This window comes from Panthera uncia, chromosome E1, assembly GCF_023721935.1.
Source record: "Panthera uncia isolate 11264 chromosome E1, Puncia_PCG_1.0, whole genome shotgun sequence".
Taxonomy (NCBI): Eukaryota; Metazoa; Chordata; class Mammalia; order Carnivora; family Felidae; genus Panthera; species Panthera uncia.
The window spans coordinates 34,488,527-34,503,065 of record NC_064814.1 but is presented as its reverse complement, the minus strand read 5'-3'; the positions used below and the strand labels follow the sequence as shown (position 1 = coordinate 34,503,065).

Sequence of the window (14,539 nt, the reverse complement as noted above, 5' to 3'; positions counted from 1 at the left end):
TGGATAACTGGACAATTCAGAACAAGATCAAGAGGCTTTTTTTGAAGAAAGATCTTCAAGTCTATGAGAGGATGCATAGGCAGTGGATGCCAAGAGTCGTTTTCCCTGTTCACTGAATTCAGGGTATACAACAAAAATTTCATGAGCTCTATATGGTCACTAGAGGGTATGAGTGAGACATGATGTTTATGAAACTGGCCCATGCCATTAAGAAACATGCCAGCCTGCATGGAGTAGAGGGTGAACAAATTAACATCCTCACCCCCACCTTCTCCACTCCAGATCCACCTGCCTGAAGTATATGGCACATAGAGTTTTCAAAATTAACTATTGGAGGAATAACTCAGGTCAATGAGTTGATTTTCTAACCGGCCATTTTAGAGTCATTTTCAGCTAACTGGTTGGATTTTGAAGACTGTCTCCCAAAGGCAATGGATTTTTATTTTGTTTTAATGTTGAGTGTTGAGCCATTATTCCTGGCTGCTGTCAGACTCAATGGTCTCTTCAGGCTACTCCCTAAGGTTGATAATAAAATGCTTATGGGACTAGGGCAGGCATCCAGAGTCTAGGACTTGCTGAAGGCTCTGGAGGGAAGATAAGTGGAGTGGGTTGAGGGAGCAGGCAGGGACAGATAAGCTTTGAGATTCTGACTTACTTCCCCCTTCTCAATTGTAAATATTATTTGGGGCAAGGGGAAGGATAGATATATAACATCTATATCTATATTCAATTCCTTGTTTCTTTTTACTGTTTTCTTCCAGTGTCGGTCCATATTCATGTCAACTTATCTAAGTAGGAGTTATAATGTAATACTCTTTTGTGTTCTGTGTTTAAACTTAGTATTATATCACATTTTTAATGATGTTATGTATTCCTTTTAAAAACAGACTCAGCTTTTTTTTACTGTAAATGTAAAGTATATTCATTATTTCTTAAATGCAGACAATATGCCCAAAAAATGAAAAATCATTTTGAAGTGTATCCTTCAGGACTTTTTCTATGCATACATAATTACATACTTTCAAAAATGGAATCATACCAGACATGCTGCTTTAGGTCTTCTTTCCCATTTGTTAAATATAGATGTAAAGTTGAAATTAAAACATTTTTAATTTTAATTATTACTATATAAATATAAAATAATGTTTTAATAATTAGTAGTATTTTGGTGGTAAGGCATTTTTAAAATTAATTTTGTTTACTATTTAATAGAGTAGTATTTTTAAGTATTGGTGTCCCATAATTTATTTACCCTTTCCTACTGATGACACTTCAGTTGTTTCCAAATTGTCACCACTGCAACCGTCCTCATACATACATTTTCTCTCGGGACCAATTCCTGGAAGTAGAATTTGTGGGCCGAAGGGAATGTACATTTAACATTTTGCATTATTCCCAGAAGTGAGTAAGAGAGCCCCTTTCCCCATACTCTTGCAAATATAATTTTCCTTCTTTTTTTAAAGTCCATTTTCATGTTTTATATTTGAGAGAGAGAGAGAGAGATTGCGCAGCGGAGGGGCAGAGAGACAGAGAGGGAGCCATAGAATCCGAAGCAGGCTCCAGACTCTGAGCTGCCAGCACAGAGCCCGGTGGGGGGCTCCAACTCAGGAACTGTGAGAGCATGACCTGAGCCACTCAGGCGCCCCTAATTTTCCTTAATAGCCACAAAATAGTCCTGGAGTAATGCTCAGAGAACACACCTTCCAGTTTGGAGGAGAGCCACATTCCCTAGGACTATCAGGAGCCACAATGTCCCTATCAGGTGCAGGTACCGCCGCCAGATGGCGAGAGGGAGGCCTGGGACGACCCTTGAGGGGTCTGGAGGGTGGGGAATACTAGCCCGGCTCGTTTGGCCACGGCGATCCGACCCGACCCCGCGCGGGCGAAGGCAGGAGAGGAAGTGGAAAGTATGGACTTGGAGGAGACGGGCCCCGGGCGCAGAGGACATGAGGGCAACGGCCTGGAGACGGACTTCAGCGTCGCAAGGAAGAAGATGCGGGTTGTGTACACGGGGGCTGCAACGGTCCCATCAGCGCCGTACCCCGCGGTGCGCGCCGGTGGAGGTCGCGAGCGGGCTCTGGGGCCGCGTGAGGGGAGAGGTCGGATTTCGCGCCTCCGAGAACTCACGGGCTGAACGGGCCGGGGAGACGCAGGGACCCCGCCGGCAGCGCTTACTCTCCTTGGAGGGCGGTGTCGGTGGGAAAGGCTAGAGTGGTTGGGATCCAACAGAAAGCCCCTCGCCCCACTTAGTGGCCGCCGACCTGTGCAAGTCACGGGACCTCTATGCGTCTGGGCTCCTCTTCTATGAAATGGGATCACTGATGGTACCACCTCAGAGAAGACTGTTGTGAGGATTAATTGAGATAATACCTGGTGGCTTGTATTTTTTGCACACTGCCTCAAAACACCACCACTCTTCAACCAACACCCAACACAATCGACTTACTAACTTCCTGGAGGCTACAGAGGCGTAGAAGAGAAGATCTCAGTAGAGATTTACTGTATTCAATTCTCTTGGTGCACCCTCTAGTCCTTTGCCCCAAATCCAGAAAGAAATGTTATAAACCATGGTCTTCATCTCAGAGAGCCCACGGTGTGACTGAGGAGTCGTGAATGGTACACATGCAAGAAAATTACTTCACAAGTCTTACCAGTGTTCACAAACACTGGTTCTGACAGTTCTCCTGGGAGAAGGGGTGCCAGCCCCTCCTGGCCAGCTGTGAGCTCTAAGAAAGTCCTGGGTCTACCCGGCACATCTTGCTCACTTCCCTGTTCCAGTTCCCAGTTGAACAAGATGGATGGGCCACCCCTAAGAATGAGGGCCTGGCAGGGGGAGGGGAGCTAGGCTCTGTGTTGGCAGTTGCCATGGTTTCACTCAGAGTTCTGGAGCCAACCTGCCCACCCCCTGAGACACTCAGGTCACAGAAGCAGTAGGTCAGAAGCCTGAGGGGATATAAGGAGTGCCACTCTGGAGCCCCCCAGTGCACCTGTTGAGATGGAGGCCTCAAATGGGCAAGGGGGTGAAGGAGACAAGCCCCTAAAGAAGGTGAAGTGGGGTGAGGGATGTGAGGGAGGGAAGAAAGAAGGTCCTTGAGGGGCTAGTCTTGGAAAGCAGAGAACATGAAATTAAGGGAAGGAAAGAAGAAGGAAAAATGTTGATGTACACGAGTTAGCAAGAGACCAAAAGAACAAAAGGATAATTCATTCAAACACAAGTTTATCAAAGACGTGTATTCCTAGCAAGATGATTGTTGGTTATGGAGACACAAGGGCATGTGTGTGTGTGTGTGTGTGTGTGTGTGTGTGTACGTGTGTGTGTACACTTGTGTCATGGTCTGTGTGTGTGGTTGTGTGGTGTGAGGGCTGTGTTTATAGATTTGATCGGCCAGAGTCCCCTCTCTCTGGGGCCTGGAGGAGCCTAAGATACATACTCTCTCCATCTACTTTCCTCCGTTTCCCTGGTCTCTCCCTTCAGAGTGGTCTGGGCCGGGATCTTCCTTGTTCCCCCTGAGCACAAGCAGGAATTAATGCTCCCTTTTCTGAGAGGCTTTTGAAAGGTCAGGTGCAAATCCCACCATGTCAGTTTAATCCTGTGCTCTGACTTTAAGTATTATTTCGTAGTCACTTTGTCTTCATTAATTTTCAGCTTTTGGGGGGCCCACTTTTGCTGTCAGAAATCTCCTCCTCATCACCATCACTGTCACATGGTTTTCTGAGTGCCTGTTATCATGGCATGATGCTAAAGGTTAGAGGTGGTCCTGGGGCTTAGGCCCTCAGTAAATGTTTGTTTGAATGAATGAATAAATGACTCCTTGCTCATTCCCCCAAGGAGTTTCTTACATCTCTTGGCGCCTCAAAGTGTTCTTATCTGTAACCAGGGATAATGATATCTAACCTCACAGAATTTGTGGGAGAATAAAATGAGTTCGTGTTTATCAAGTGATTTGTACAATTAACTACTATTCTGTGCTATAATTATTATAAAAGAAATGGGTAGGGCATTCTAGGTTTCCTAAGCAGGGATGTTCAGGGATGGGTTTCTTTGCTAGGGCTTACTGCTTCAGGACTGGGCCAAGAAAGGGTCCTCAGGGAAAATGGAGAAGGGCTTTGGCTGGAATTTGGATCACTGGTTGCCTAGCACTGCCCCTCAAGAGCACCTGCCTAAGCTCCCCAGCTGACCATTGCCTCCTGCCTCTTCCCAGGTGACAGATGCACCCTACTTAGAGAAGAGCTCCCGCACCACCCCTTCTGGAGACTCACTTGTACGCCATGCCAAGGGTCTGGACCAGGACACCTTCAAAATTGTAAGGGGCCAGCCCAGGACCCTGTCTCTTGTTCCCTACAGGTCAGGAGACCTGGATCAGAATTGGCAGGCCTCAGAACCATAGCTTATTGTCCCAGTTGTCATGCTCTTGGGAAGGAAGTGGGGCAGGAGCTTGACTGGAGCCTCCTTACTTAACCCGCTTAACACTTCCTGGCTCATAAAGGCTTCTGGTTACTTGGGGCTGCCCATCTGCCTCTTTTCCCCTATGACCCCTCACTTGACCTGTTGCCTCCTCAGTGCAAAGAGTATCTAAGACCACTGAAGAAGTTCCTGCGAAAGTTGCACCTGCCCAGGGACCTTCCCCAGAAGAAGAAGCTAAAGTACATGAAGCAGAGCCTGGTGGCCCTAGGGGACCACATCAACACCTTTCTGCAACACTACTGCCGAACCTGGGAAATCAAGCACTGGAGGAAGTAGGGCAGCCTCCTTGCCCTTCCCACTATTCCCACTCCTGGGCCACATACCTTTCCCACCCCCGATTCAAGGTCCCACCTCAGTCAAGATCCCTGAGTCCTTCATTCTTTCATCTTTATGTGAAAGAGTCAGGATGCTAGAGTGAGCATGGTGAAGAGGGGGTGGAGAGAATGGGATCTCTAGTTACTCAGGGCAGCATTGATTCATGGCAGCTACGTACACAGTGGACTCTCCTGACTCTGGAGAATGACCTCTGATTGAACAACTGCTGTGTGGTGTGGGTACCCATCACCAGGTTGGGGTATTCAAGGTCTAGCAAATTTCCACCTCTCCACGTCCCCAGAGAAATCCGAGGAGGCAGCATGTGGTCCATTTCTCCCTGGGTGGGTCCTGGACACAAGACAAATGCTGAAGGGAGAGGGGCTGTGCTCTGCCTCCCTCAGCCTTGGTTTCTCCCCTGCAGGATGCTCTGGCGATTTGTCTCTCTCTTCTCAGAACTGGAGGCAAAACAGCTTCGCAGGCTCTACAAGTACACCAAGAGCAACCAGACAGCTAAGTTCCTGGTGAGGCGCTCAGGAAAGCTCCTCCCCAGGCCTGGCTGAGGGTTGGCTGGTATATTCTTGGATTGTGGGGGGAGGCCTGGGGCTGAAGGTCCCTCTGATACCACCAGCATCCTTCCAGTCATTTCCACACCCACTGGCTCGGGAAGACCCCACTGCCCCTACCTTTACCCCTATAGGGGGCGAAGTGGGGCTAAAAAGGGCAGAGGCTCAACTTCAAGTTCTTGATACTTACTCTCCACACCAACACCCTGATGTTAACAAGGGCAGGGACCTTCCTGAGGAGCTATAGGTGGGGACAGTTGAGGCCAGGCAGAAAGGCACAGCCAGCTTGGGGAAGGCTCCAAGGACTAGCAACAGCCTGGCCTGGCTTTGGTCAAAAACAGTGACTCTCAAACATTTTGGTTTCAGGTCATGTTCACTCTCTTAAAAAACCATTGAGAAGCCCCAAAAGCATTTATGTAGGTTATATCAATCGATATTTGCCTCATCTGAAATTAAAACTAAAGAAAAAATTCAAAATAAGTACTTACTAATCCAATTAAAAATAAAAGCAAGGAGCCCACTACATTTTAACATAAATAATTTTTACAAGAAATATCTGTATTTTCCAAAACCAAAAAAATTAGTGAGAAGAATAGCATTGTTTTACATTTTTGCAAATCTCTTTAGTGTCTGGCTTAATAGAAGACAGCTCAGCTGTGTTCTCATATCTGCTTCTACAATCTCTTATGATATGTGATTTGGCTTAAGTACATGATGAAAACCCAGACTTGCACAACTGTATAGTTAGAGAAGAGAGGAATATTTTATTAGCATTTTCAGATAGTTATGGATATTTTTTTAAATTTATTTACTTTGAGAGAAAGAGAGAGCAAGGGAGAGGGGCAGAGAGAAAGAGAGAGCAGACTCCATGTTCGGTGAATAGCCCAATGCGGGGCTCAACTCTCATGATAGTGAGATCGGCACCTGAGCCGATAGCAAGAGTTGGACGCTTAACCTGCTGAGCCGCCCAGATGCCCCTGTATATTTTTCTTTGCTACCACACCAAAACTCAACAAGTGGCAGCTACTTAGTAGCAATGTGGAATCTGAAACCATATGAATGAACGTTATAAAATACTTCTTTTTCTTTTTTTAGCACTTTTAGGTTTACAAAAAAATTGGGTAGAAAGTTCAGATGTTTCCCATATACTACCCCCTCTTGTTTTCCTTATTATTAGCATCTTGCATTAGAGAGGTACATTTGTTACCATTGGTGATCCAGTATTGACACATTATTAACTAAATAATGTCCGTAGCTTACATTAGGGCCCACTCTTTGTGTTGTACATTCAATAGGTTTTGACAACTGCATAATGACATGTATCCACCATTACAAAACATACAGAATAGTTTTGCTGCCTTAAAATGCCCTGTCCTCCCCGTATTCATCCTTTCATTCTTTCCCTCCAAACTCCTGGCAATCATTGATCTTTTTACTGTCTCAAAGTTTTTACTTTTTCCAGAGTGTCATACAGTTGGAATCACACAGTATGTAGCCTTTTCAGATTTGTATCAATGACTTTTTCACACTGGCTTACATTAGACTCCATTGGTTTCTCTCTTGCACTTTGGGTAGACCCCACTTTTCAGGGGGTCAGTGAGGTCAAAATATTTCAGGGGCCCCCAAGGGCTCACAGAGCACACTCTGAGAATCACTAATTCAAAATAATAATCATGGGTAACAGTTTCTATGTTCCAGCACTTTATGTTCCCTCCCGTGATCTTCAAAAGTAACCCTGGGGCACCTGGGTGGCTCAGTCAGTTAAGCGTCTGACCTCGGCTCAGGTCATTATCTCATGTCTCATGGGTTTGAGCCCTGAATCTCGCTCTGTGCTGACAGCTCAGAGCCTGGAGCCTGCTTCAGATTCTGTGTCTCCCACTCTCTCTGCCCCTCCCCTGCTCACACTCTGTTTCTCTCTCTCAAAAGTAAACAATTTAGGAAAAAAAAAAAATAACCCTACATGGTAACTAGAAATAGTGTTCACAGTGTGTAAATGAAGATACCAAATGCAGAGAGCTTGACCCAGACCACATATCAAGTAGAGGGAAGAGCCAGGTTCAAACATCTGGTTCAGAGGAAAGCCCTCCTCTGACTGGCACCTCACTCTTGCTGGGCAGCTTTAACGAAATCCTTTCCCCCCTTGGGTCTCTATTTCTTCCTCTGAGCATGAATGGGTGAGTCGTTTCAGTGATTCCTCCTCTGAATACAAGGAGTTGCCATTTTAGTGATATCTGGATTTCACTGGCCAGGAAAATCTCAAGAGATATTTTCAGGTTCTCAATTTTAATTTTGTCAAGGACTTTAAAATAAGTACCATTGTTTCATTACAAAGAAATGCATAAGACTCTATAATTCTAGACTAATACACACATGAAAAAATGCTCAACATCACTCATCATCAGGGAAATACAAATCAAAACTACAATGAGGTTATCAGCTCACACCTGTCAGAATGGCTAAAATTAACAACACAGGAAACAACAGGTGTTGGCGAGGATTCGGAGAAAGGGGATCTCTCTTATATTGTTGGTGGGAATGCAAATTGGTGCAGCCACTCTGGAAAACAGTATGGAGGTTCCTCAAAAAGTTAAAAATAGAACTGCCGTATGTTCCAGCAATTACACTACTAGGTGTTTTACCAAAGAATACAAAAATACAGATTCGAAGGGGCACATGCACCCTGAAGTTTATAGCAGCATTATCAACAATAGCCAAACTGTGGAAAGAGCCCAAATGTCCAGTGACTAATGAATGGATAAAGGAGATGTGGTACATATACACAATGGAATATTAGCCATAGAAAAGAACGAAATCTTACATTTGTGATGATATGGATGGAGCTAGAGTGTATTATGCTAAGTGAAATAAGTCAGTCCGAGAAAGACTACCATATGATTTCACTCGTGGAATTTTTTTTAATGTTTGTTTATTTTGGGGGGCACCTGGGTGGCTCAGTTGGTTAAGTATCTGACTCTCGATTTTGGCTCTGGTCATGATCTCACGGTTTGTTAGATCAAGCCCCGCATTGGGCTCTAGGCTGACAGTGCAAGGCCTGCTTGGAATTCTCTCTCCCCCTCTCCCTCCCTCTCTGTCCCTCCCCTGCTCATGCTCCCTCTCTCATTCTCTCTCAAAATAAATAAATAAACTTAAAAAATAATAATGTTTATTTTTGAAGGGAAGAGAGACAGAACATAGTGGGGGAGAAGCAGAGAGAAAGGGAGACACAGAATATGAAGCAGGCTCCAGACCCTGAGTGGTCAGCACAGAGCCCGACTAGGGGCTCAGGAACCGGGAGGTCATGACCTGAGCGGAAGTTGGACGCCCAACTGACTGAGCCACCCAGGCGCCCCTCACTCGTGGAATTTAAGAAACAAAACAGATGAGGGAAGACTGGGTGGCTCAGTTGGTTAAATGTCTGGCTTCGGCTCAGGTAATGACTCCCTGTTCGTGAATTCAAAGCCCTCCAGGAAGCTGCTTCAGAGCCTGGAGCCTGCTTCGGATTCTGTGTCTCCCTCTCTCTGCCCCTTCACCCACTCAAGCTCTGTCTCTCAATCTCTCAAAAATAAACAACTACAAAAAAATAAAAACAGATGAACATGTGGGAAAGGAAAAAAAAAAAAAGAGAGGCAAACCTAAGACTCTTAACTATAGAGAACAAACTGAGGGTTGTTTGTTGGAGGGGAGGTGGGTGGGGGACAGGCTAGATGGGTGATGGGTATTAAGGAGGGTATTTATTGTGATGGGCACTGGGTCTTATATATAAGTGACAAATCACTAAATTCTACTCCTGAAACTAATACTACACTATATGTTAACTAAACAGAATTTATTTATTTATTAAATTTCTTTTTAATGTTTATTTATTTTGGGGGAGAGGAGCAGAGAGAGAGAGAGGGAAAGAGGATCTGAAGCGGGCTCTGTGCTGACAGCAGAGAGCCCAATGCAGGGCTCAAACTCACAAACCGTGAGATCATGACCTGAGCCAAAGTCGGATGCTTAAACTGACCCACCCAGGAGCCCCAGCTAACTAGAATTTGAATACAAACTTGAAACAAACAGAAAAAGATACTATAACGCTAAGAGTTGGAGGACGTATATCAAAGTAAAGAACCACCCAATAAGAGACAGTTGGCAGCCTGGCCTCAGTGTCTCTGTTTCTCTCCCACATCTGTGACCCTTTGTTCCTGCTGACTAGGCACGTGTGAGGTGCAGCCAGACCACAGTAATTTCCTAACAAGGGCAGGGCTGGGGCTCTGGAGTATGGGGCCTGTCTTCTCCATACTCTCCTAAACATTATGGGCCCATTGCAGGTGGCATTCTGTCCCCTGGACACCCCGGAAAGCTCCTTGCTGGCCAACCAGGAAGACAGTCTGCCCAAGCTCTGCAGTGCCTGGGGGCTGCACGGCAACATCAGCGGCATGAAGGAGAGGCTGTCCAAGATGCAGGCCCCTGGCCGAGAGGCCTCCCTGCTGGGGGAGCCAAGATCCCAGATCCAGGTCATGAAAGGTAATGCCCCTTCCATGTGGGAACCATGTCTGGAGGAGGGGTCTCGCCCACGGTGCCACATGCCCCCTACCCCCCCCCCACCCGCCCCCAGCAGCCTGACACGTTTCCCTTCCCATCTTCTTTTTAGCCCTCTATTTCTCTTTCTGTCCATTCTCCTTCCTCTTCTGCACTTTTTTCTTTTCTCTGTTTTGTCCCCCTCCCTGCAGGCATGTTTATCATAGAAAGTTTGAAATGTACAGGTAAGTATAAAATACAAGAGGGGAAAATCACCCATCACCCAGAGACCATGACAGGTAACATTTGGGTGTGTTGCCTTCAGTGTTCTGTATGATTTCCCTCCGGAGGTCTCGTGATATATAGTTTTGGTTCCTGCATTTTTCAGTTAACAGTTTAAATTTTTTTTTTCAACGTTTTTTATTTATTTTTGGGACAGAGAGAGACAGAGCATGAACGGGGGAGGGGCAGAGAGAGAGGGAAACACAGAATCGGAAACAGGCTCCAGGCTCCGAGCCATCAGCCCAGAGCCCGACGCGGGGCTCGAACTCACAGACCGCGAGATCGTGACCTGGCTGAAGTCGGACGCTTAACCGACTGCGCCACCCAGGCGCCCCTCAGTTAACAGTTTAAATGAAGGCGCTTTCCCACAAGACTAGAAGCAGAGACAGTTTCTAGCAGCCAAGAGTGGGGGCTCCAAACAGGGGCAGGGTGCCTACTCCCTGTTTCAGGTGGCTACGGGGTAAGGGAGTGGTTCATTCCCAAGGCGGGGAGAAAGTCGAGTCAGATGGACTGGGGATGGCCTTCCCAGCAGCTTTGGTCTCTGCAGTGACTGCACCGCTTGGCCCACTGGACGGAGGCTGTGGGGTTAGGGACAGACTTTCCAGCGAGGGGTCCCAGCCAAGGTTGGAACCTACGAAGGCCCCCTCCTGTGCACTGAGGTGCAAAGAGATGTGGGAGCCACATACCCCTCCCTCTTCTGGATCTGGCTCCGGGGACCCCACATACAATGGGATGAAGGCCAGGACGTCATTAAGATAATGTAGGCCAAGCAGCTCACGAATCAGATCAGGAAAGTGAGGTCTGGGCTTTTGGGGTCAGCCTTTCCCTGTACCAGGTGCTCTGTATCTCTTTATTTCACTTAACGCCTGCAACATCCTCATGAGGAGGGTATTATTGTCCCCCTTGCACAAATGAGCAATCTGAAGCCATAGGGCAAAGGGTGGGACAGGCTGACTGGAGGAAGTAACTCTGGGACAGGCTTTAAAGAAAGGGAAAAGGAAAGGAGGGGGGAAGGAAGAGTAGGAGGAGAGAGGAAAGGTGTGTGCAGAGGTGAGGGGCAATGAGCGTACAGTCCGGAGCCTGGAGGTGAATGGAAGAGCAGGTTGGAGAAGTGCAGGATGGGGAGGAGGGGAGGATAGAAGGGTCTGGGGGGGGGGGGGGGGTGGGGGGATAATAGGAAAAAGCCTTGCATGGTAGGTTAAGAACTTTGGCTTTCATGTAATTCTTTTTTTTTTTAATGTAATTCTTAAAATAACATTTTATTCCTACCTATAAACATAAGCATAGCATAGAAAATTGGGTAATACCGATAAACAAAAATAAGCAAATATAAACACCACATTGTTATCACTACTGCTAGCACTTTCCAGATGTTTTTTATGCATATAAATACCTGTATTTTAGCCAAAAGAGACCTCGCTGTGTGTAGGATTTTGCTTGGAACTTGCTTTTTTCAGTTAATTAGATCAACCTTCCATGTCAACGTTTTCATTTCATCTCATTGTTGGATTAAATACTTCATATTCAAATTTTCCAAGTAGTCAAAGATATTTTTTGCACTGGTTTCTCAAGCATGAATTGCCCTGGTTATGCCCCTTCCATCTCTTTTAACCTAACAATGTCCTCTTTTTTACACCCTGACTTGTTGAGGAGATCAGGCCACTGATCTGCCGAATGTTCCACTTTTGATTCTTGTTGCTTCCTTTTGGCATTTTTAAAGCTTGTTCCTCTTTAGATAAAAAGTCTTGGTGAATTCACGTTAAACATTTGTTTGGGATACATTAGAGCCGAGGTTGTGTTCTTCACATTGTGGTAATATGACAAAACACACACTATTAGGCGGGCCCACCAGGAATGGGCTAAGGTCAATCACTGAGTCTATTCATGATATTAAATGTACCCCATGTGGTGTTTCTTTGACTCTATGTTCATTAGTCCGTTTTTACGAAAAAAGATGGCGGTGGTGTTTGCAAACAGTCTGGCAGCAAAGTCCTGGGACCTGGGGCATGAAACCTGAGAGGGGTGCGGGGAAGAATCAGAGTCAAGACACATGGTATAGTCCTGACTGTGCCCCTAACTTGCCTTGGGCTTTGGGTGGGCTATTTCCTTACTCTGTGCTTGGGTGAGATCCTTCATCTGTAAATTAGGGTGATACCATCTTCCTCTGCCACAGGGTTCTTTGAGAAAAGAGGGACAGAGGTTGCAAGTTAAGATAAGATTGTGTTGTTCTTCCTTTCTGTCCTTACCATATCCCCCGAATGTTACAGCCTGAGATTCTCTTACTCTTTGTGATGTTATCAGGACTGTGTTTGACCTTCCCTTTTCAGATTCTATAAGGAAACTACCTCACAAAACAAAACTCAAGAATAAGAGAATTAAGGAAGCACCAGAGACTCCAGAGACCTGCCCATAAGAACATCAGGCTAGAACAGAGGGCCAGCTTGCCCTGGGTCCCAGAGCACTTGTCTTCAACACCTCTGCACCCTGGGGGCTGGGACCAATGAAGGGAAAGAAGAAAACTGTCTTTATCAGAAGGATGCTCAGGTCTTAGTTACGTATAAATGGGGCGGGAAATAAACAACCTTAAGACAGTTCTACCTTACTTGGCTAACAATCATCATTCATTCGTCTTTTTAATTTATTTAAAAAAAAATGTTTGCCAGCTACCTTCTGATTGGCAGGTATGAATAACACAGATGAATAACACAGATGAATAAGAAGTGATCACCATCATACTCTAGTGCAGGAGACACACATGAATAGACATTACAACAGGCTGAATAGAGGTGCACAGGGAAACCTCGGCAGGTGACAAAGGAGTGATGTGTGCCAGGGGAGAGCACAGTGGAGAGTGGAGGGGGCCTTGCAGCAGAAAGGGAGAAGTCTGGCAGTCTGCCTCAGTTGTCTGGACTTGGTCTCCTGGATAACCTGGGGGGAGAGAGGTAAGGGAGGTGTCAAGCAGTGGAATGAGCTGATGTGACCTGGCGATTGGGGAGATGCTCCAGAGGCAGTGAGCACAGTGCATGGAAGCGAGAGAGGGTGGAGGCCAGAGACCAAAGAAGAAATCATATCAGTAGCCTTAGCTGGGATGATGGTTCAAACTGGTGGTCAAAAGTCAGCAGCTGCATGCTGAATTCAGACCAATGATGTGTTAGTTGTTTGCCCGTTGTGGTGGTCTACTTACTGTTTAAAATTAAAAAAAAAAATTAGTTGCCAATATTAACTTGGTACATTTCACCTTAAAAACAACAAACAGGGACACCTTGGTGGCTCAGTCAGTTAAGCATCCGACTTCAGTTCAGGTCATGATCTCACAGTTCATGAGTTCGAGCCCTGCGTCAGGCTCTGTGCTGATGGCTCAGCCTGTAGCCTGCTTTGGATACTGTGTCTCCCTCTCTCTTTGCCTGCTCCCTGCTCATGCTCTCTCTTATTCTCTCTCAAAAATAAACAAAAACATTAAAAAACAGACAAACAAACAAACAACAAACAGCAACAGGGTCGCCTGGGTGGCTCAGTCAGTTGAATGTCCGACTTTGGCTCAGATTATGATCTCACGGTTCATGGGTTCGAGCTCCGCGTCAGGCTCTGGGCAGACAGCTCACATCCGGGAGCCTGCTTCAGATTCTGTGTCTCCCTCTCTCTCTGCCCCTCCCACGTTTGTGCTCTCTCCCTCTCTCTCAAAACAACAACAACAACAACAACAACAACAGCAAAAACAGATTTCTGGTTTTTAAAAACTTGCCCCACTTGGATGTGCCTTCCCACATGACCGCGCCAGGCTGGAGCTCAGAAACAATTGCTCAGGTTTCACTGATATTCTTTCTAGTTAGTTCACCACAGTCTCCACCCCCTCTCTCTTGCGTCACATACTGGCCTTCTTCACCCAGTTGTATCACCCATTTGACTCTTCTGGCTTTTCATATTTGCTACCTTGGGGATATACAAAGTCAATGAAGGTGTGCATAAAAGGGGGATGAGTACATTTGTAACATTAGATAGAATAAAATTGACAATTTTAGGTGACAGATGTGCGAGATAGGGAGGGAGGAGGAGGAAGTGAAGACGGTCGATTTTTTGTAGATGGTGTTCAACTCCAGGAAGAGAAGCAGGTGCAATCGTTTTCTGAAAACGTGGCAGAGTCGGAACTCTGCCTGAGGCAGCAGCAGACAATGCCCAGTGCTGCCTTGGAGGGGGTAGGACCAGAACATATGTGTGTGACCCTTTCTTCTCCCTTCCCTCAATTTGTCTTCATGAGTGAATATCATCAAAATGTTTAAATGATAAAATGATAAATGATAAACATTTAAAAAACTTAAATGACAGGGAAGCATAATGCATGAAAGAAGGCCCCAGCTCTCTCTTTGTTCTTCACACTCATCGCCTCCCAGAAATGGCAAGATGAAGAGTACTGAGG

General features: G+C 46.0%; 1 protein-coding gene across 3 annotated transcripts; it reads left to right on the top strand.

Moving 5' to 3' along the window:
* The first annotated feature begins 2,423 nt into the window (after positions 1 to 2,423).
* Positions 2,424 to 12,727, top strand: CHCT1 (CHD1 helical C-terminal domain containing 1). Of its 3 annotated transcripts, none has more exons than XM_049637845.1 (7): positions 2,424 to 2,616; positions 4,203 to 4,304; positions 4,562 to 4,737; positions 5,202 to 5,301; positions 9,654 to 9,849; positions 10,056 to 10,142; positions 12,453 to 12,727. In XM_049637845.1, exons 1-7 carry the CDS (start codon positions 2,614 to 2,616, stop codon positions 12,536 to 12,538), a joined length of 750 nt encoding a protein of 249 aa, XP_049493802.1. In that variant the 5' UTR covers positions 2,424 to 2,613; the 3' UTR covers positions 12,539 to 12,727. The 3 variants fall into 3 exon arrangements, with proteins under 3 accessions (XP_049493802.1, XP_049493801.1, XP_049493803.1); XM_049637844.1 differs by lacking the exon at positions 2,424 to 2,616 and adding an exon at positions 2,878 to 3,046; XM_049637846.1 differs by lacking the exons at positions 2,424 to 2,616; positions 10,056 to 10,142 and adding an exon at positions 2,879 to 3,046.
* The last annotated feature ends 1,812 nt before the right edge of the window (positions 12,728 to 14,539 follow it).

Bases quoted from the DNA above. Each gene is read 5' to 3' on its own strand.
- CHCT1 (XM_049637844.1), top strand. From the start codon at position 2,996: ATGGAGGCCTCAAATGGGCAAGGGGGTGAAGGAGACAAGCCCCTAAAG. The intron at 3,047-4,202 runs GTGAAGTGGGGT...GCCTCTTCCCAG, and splicing joins GAGACAAGCCCCTAAAGAAG to GTGACAGATGCACCCTACTT. The intron at 4,305-4,561 runs GTAAGGGGCCAG...TTGCCTCCTCAG, and splicing joins ACCAGGACACCTTCAAAATT to TGCAAAGAGTATCTAAGACC.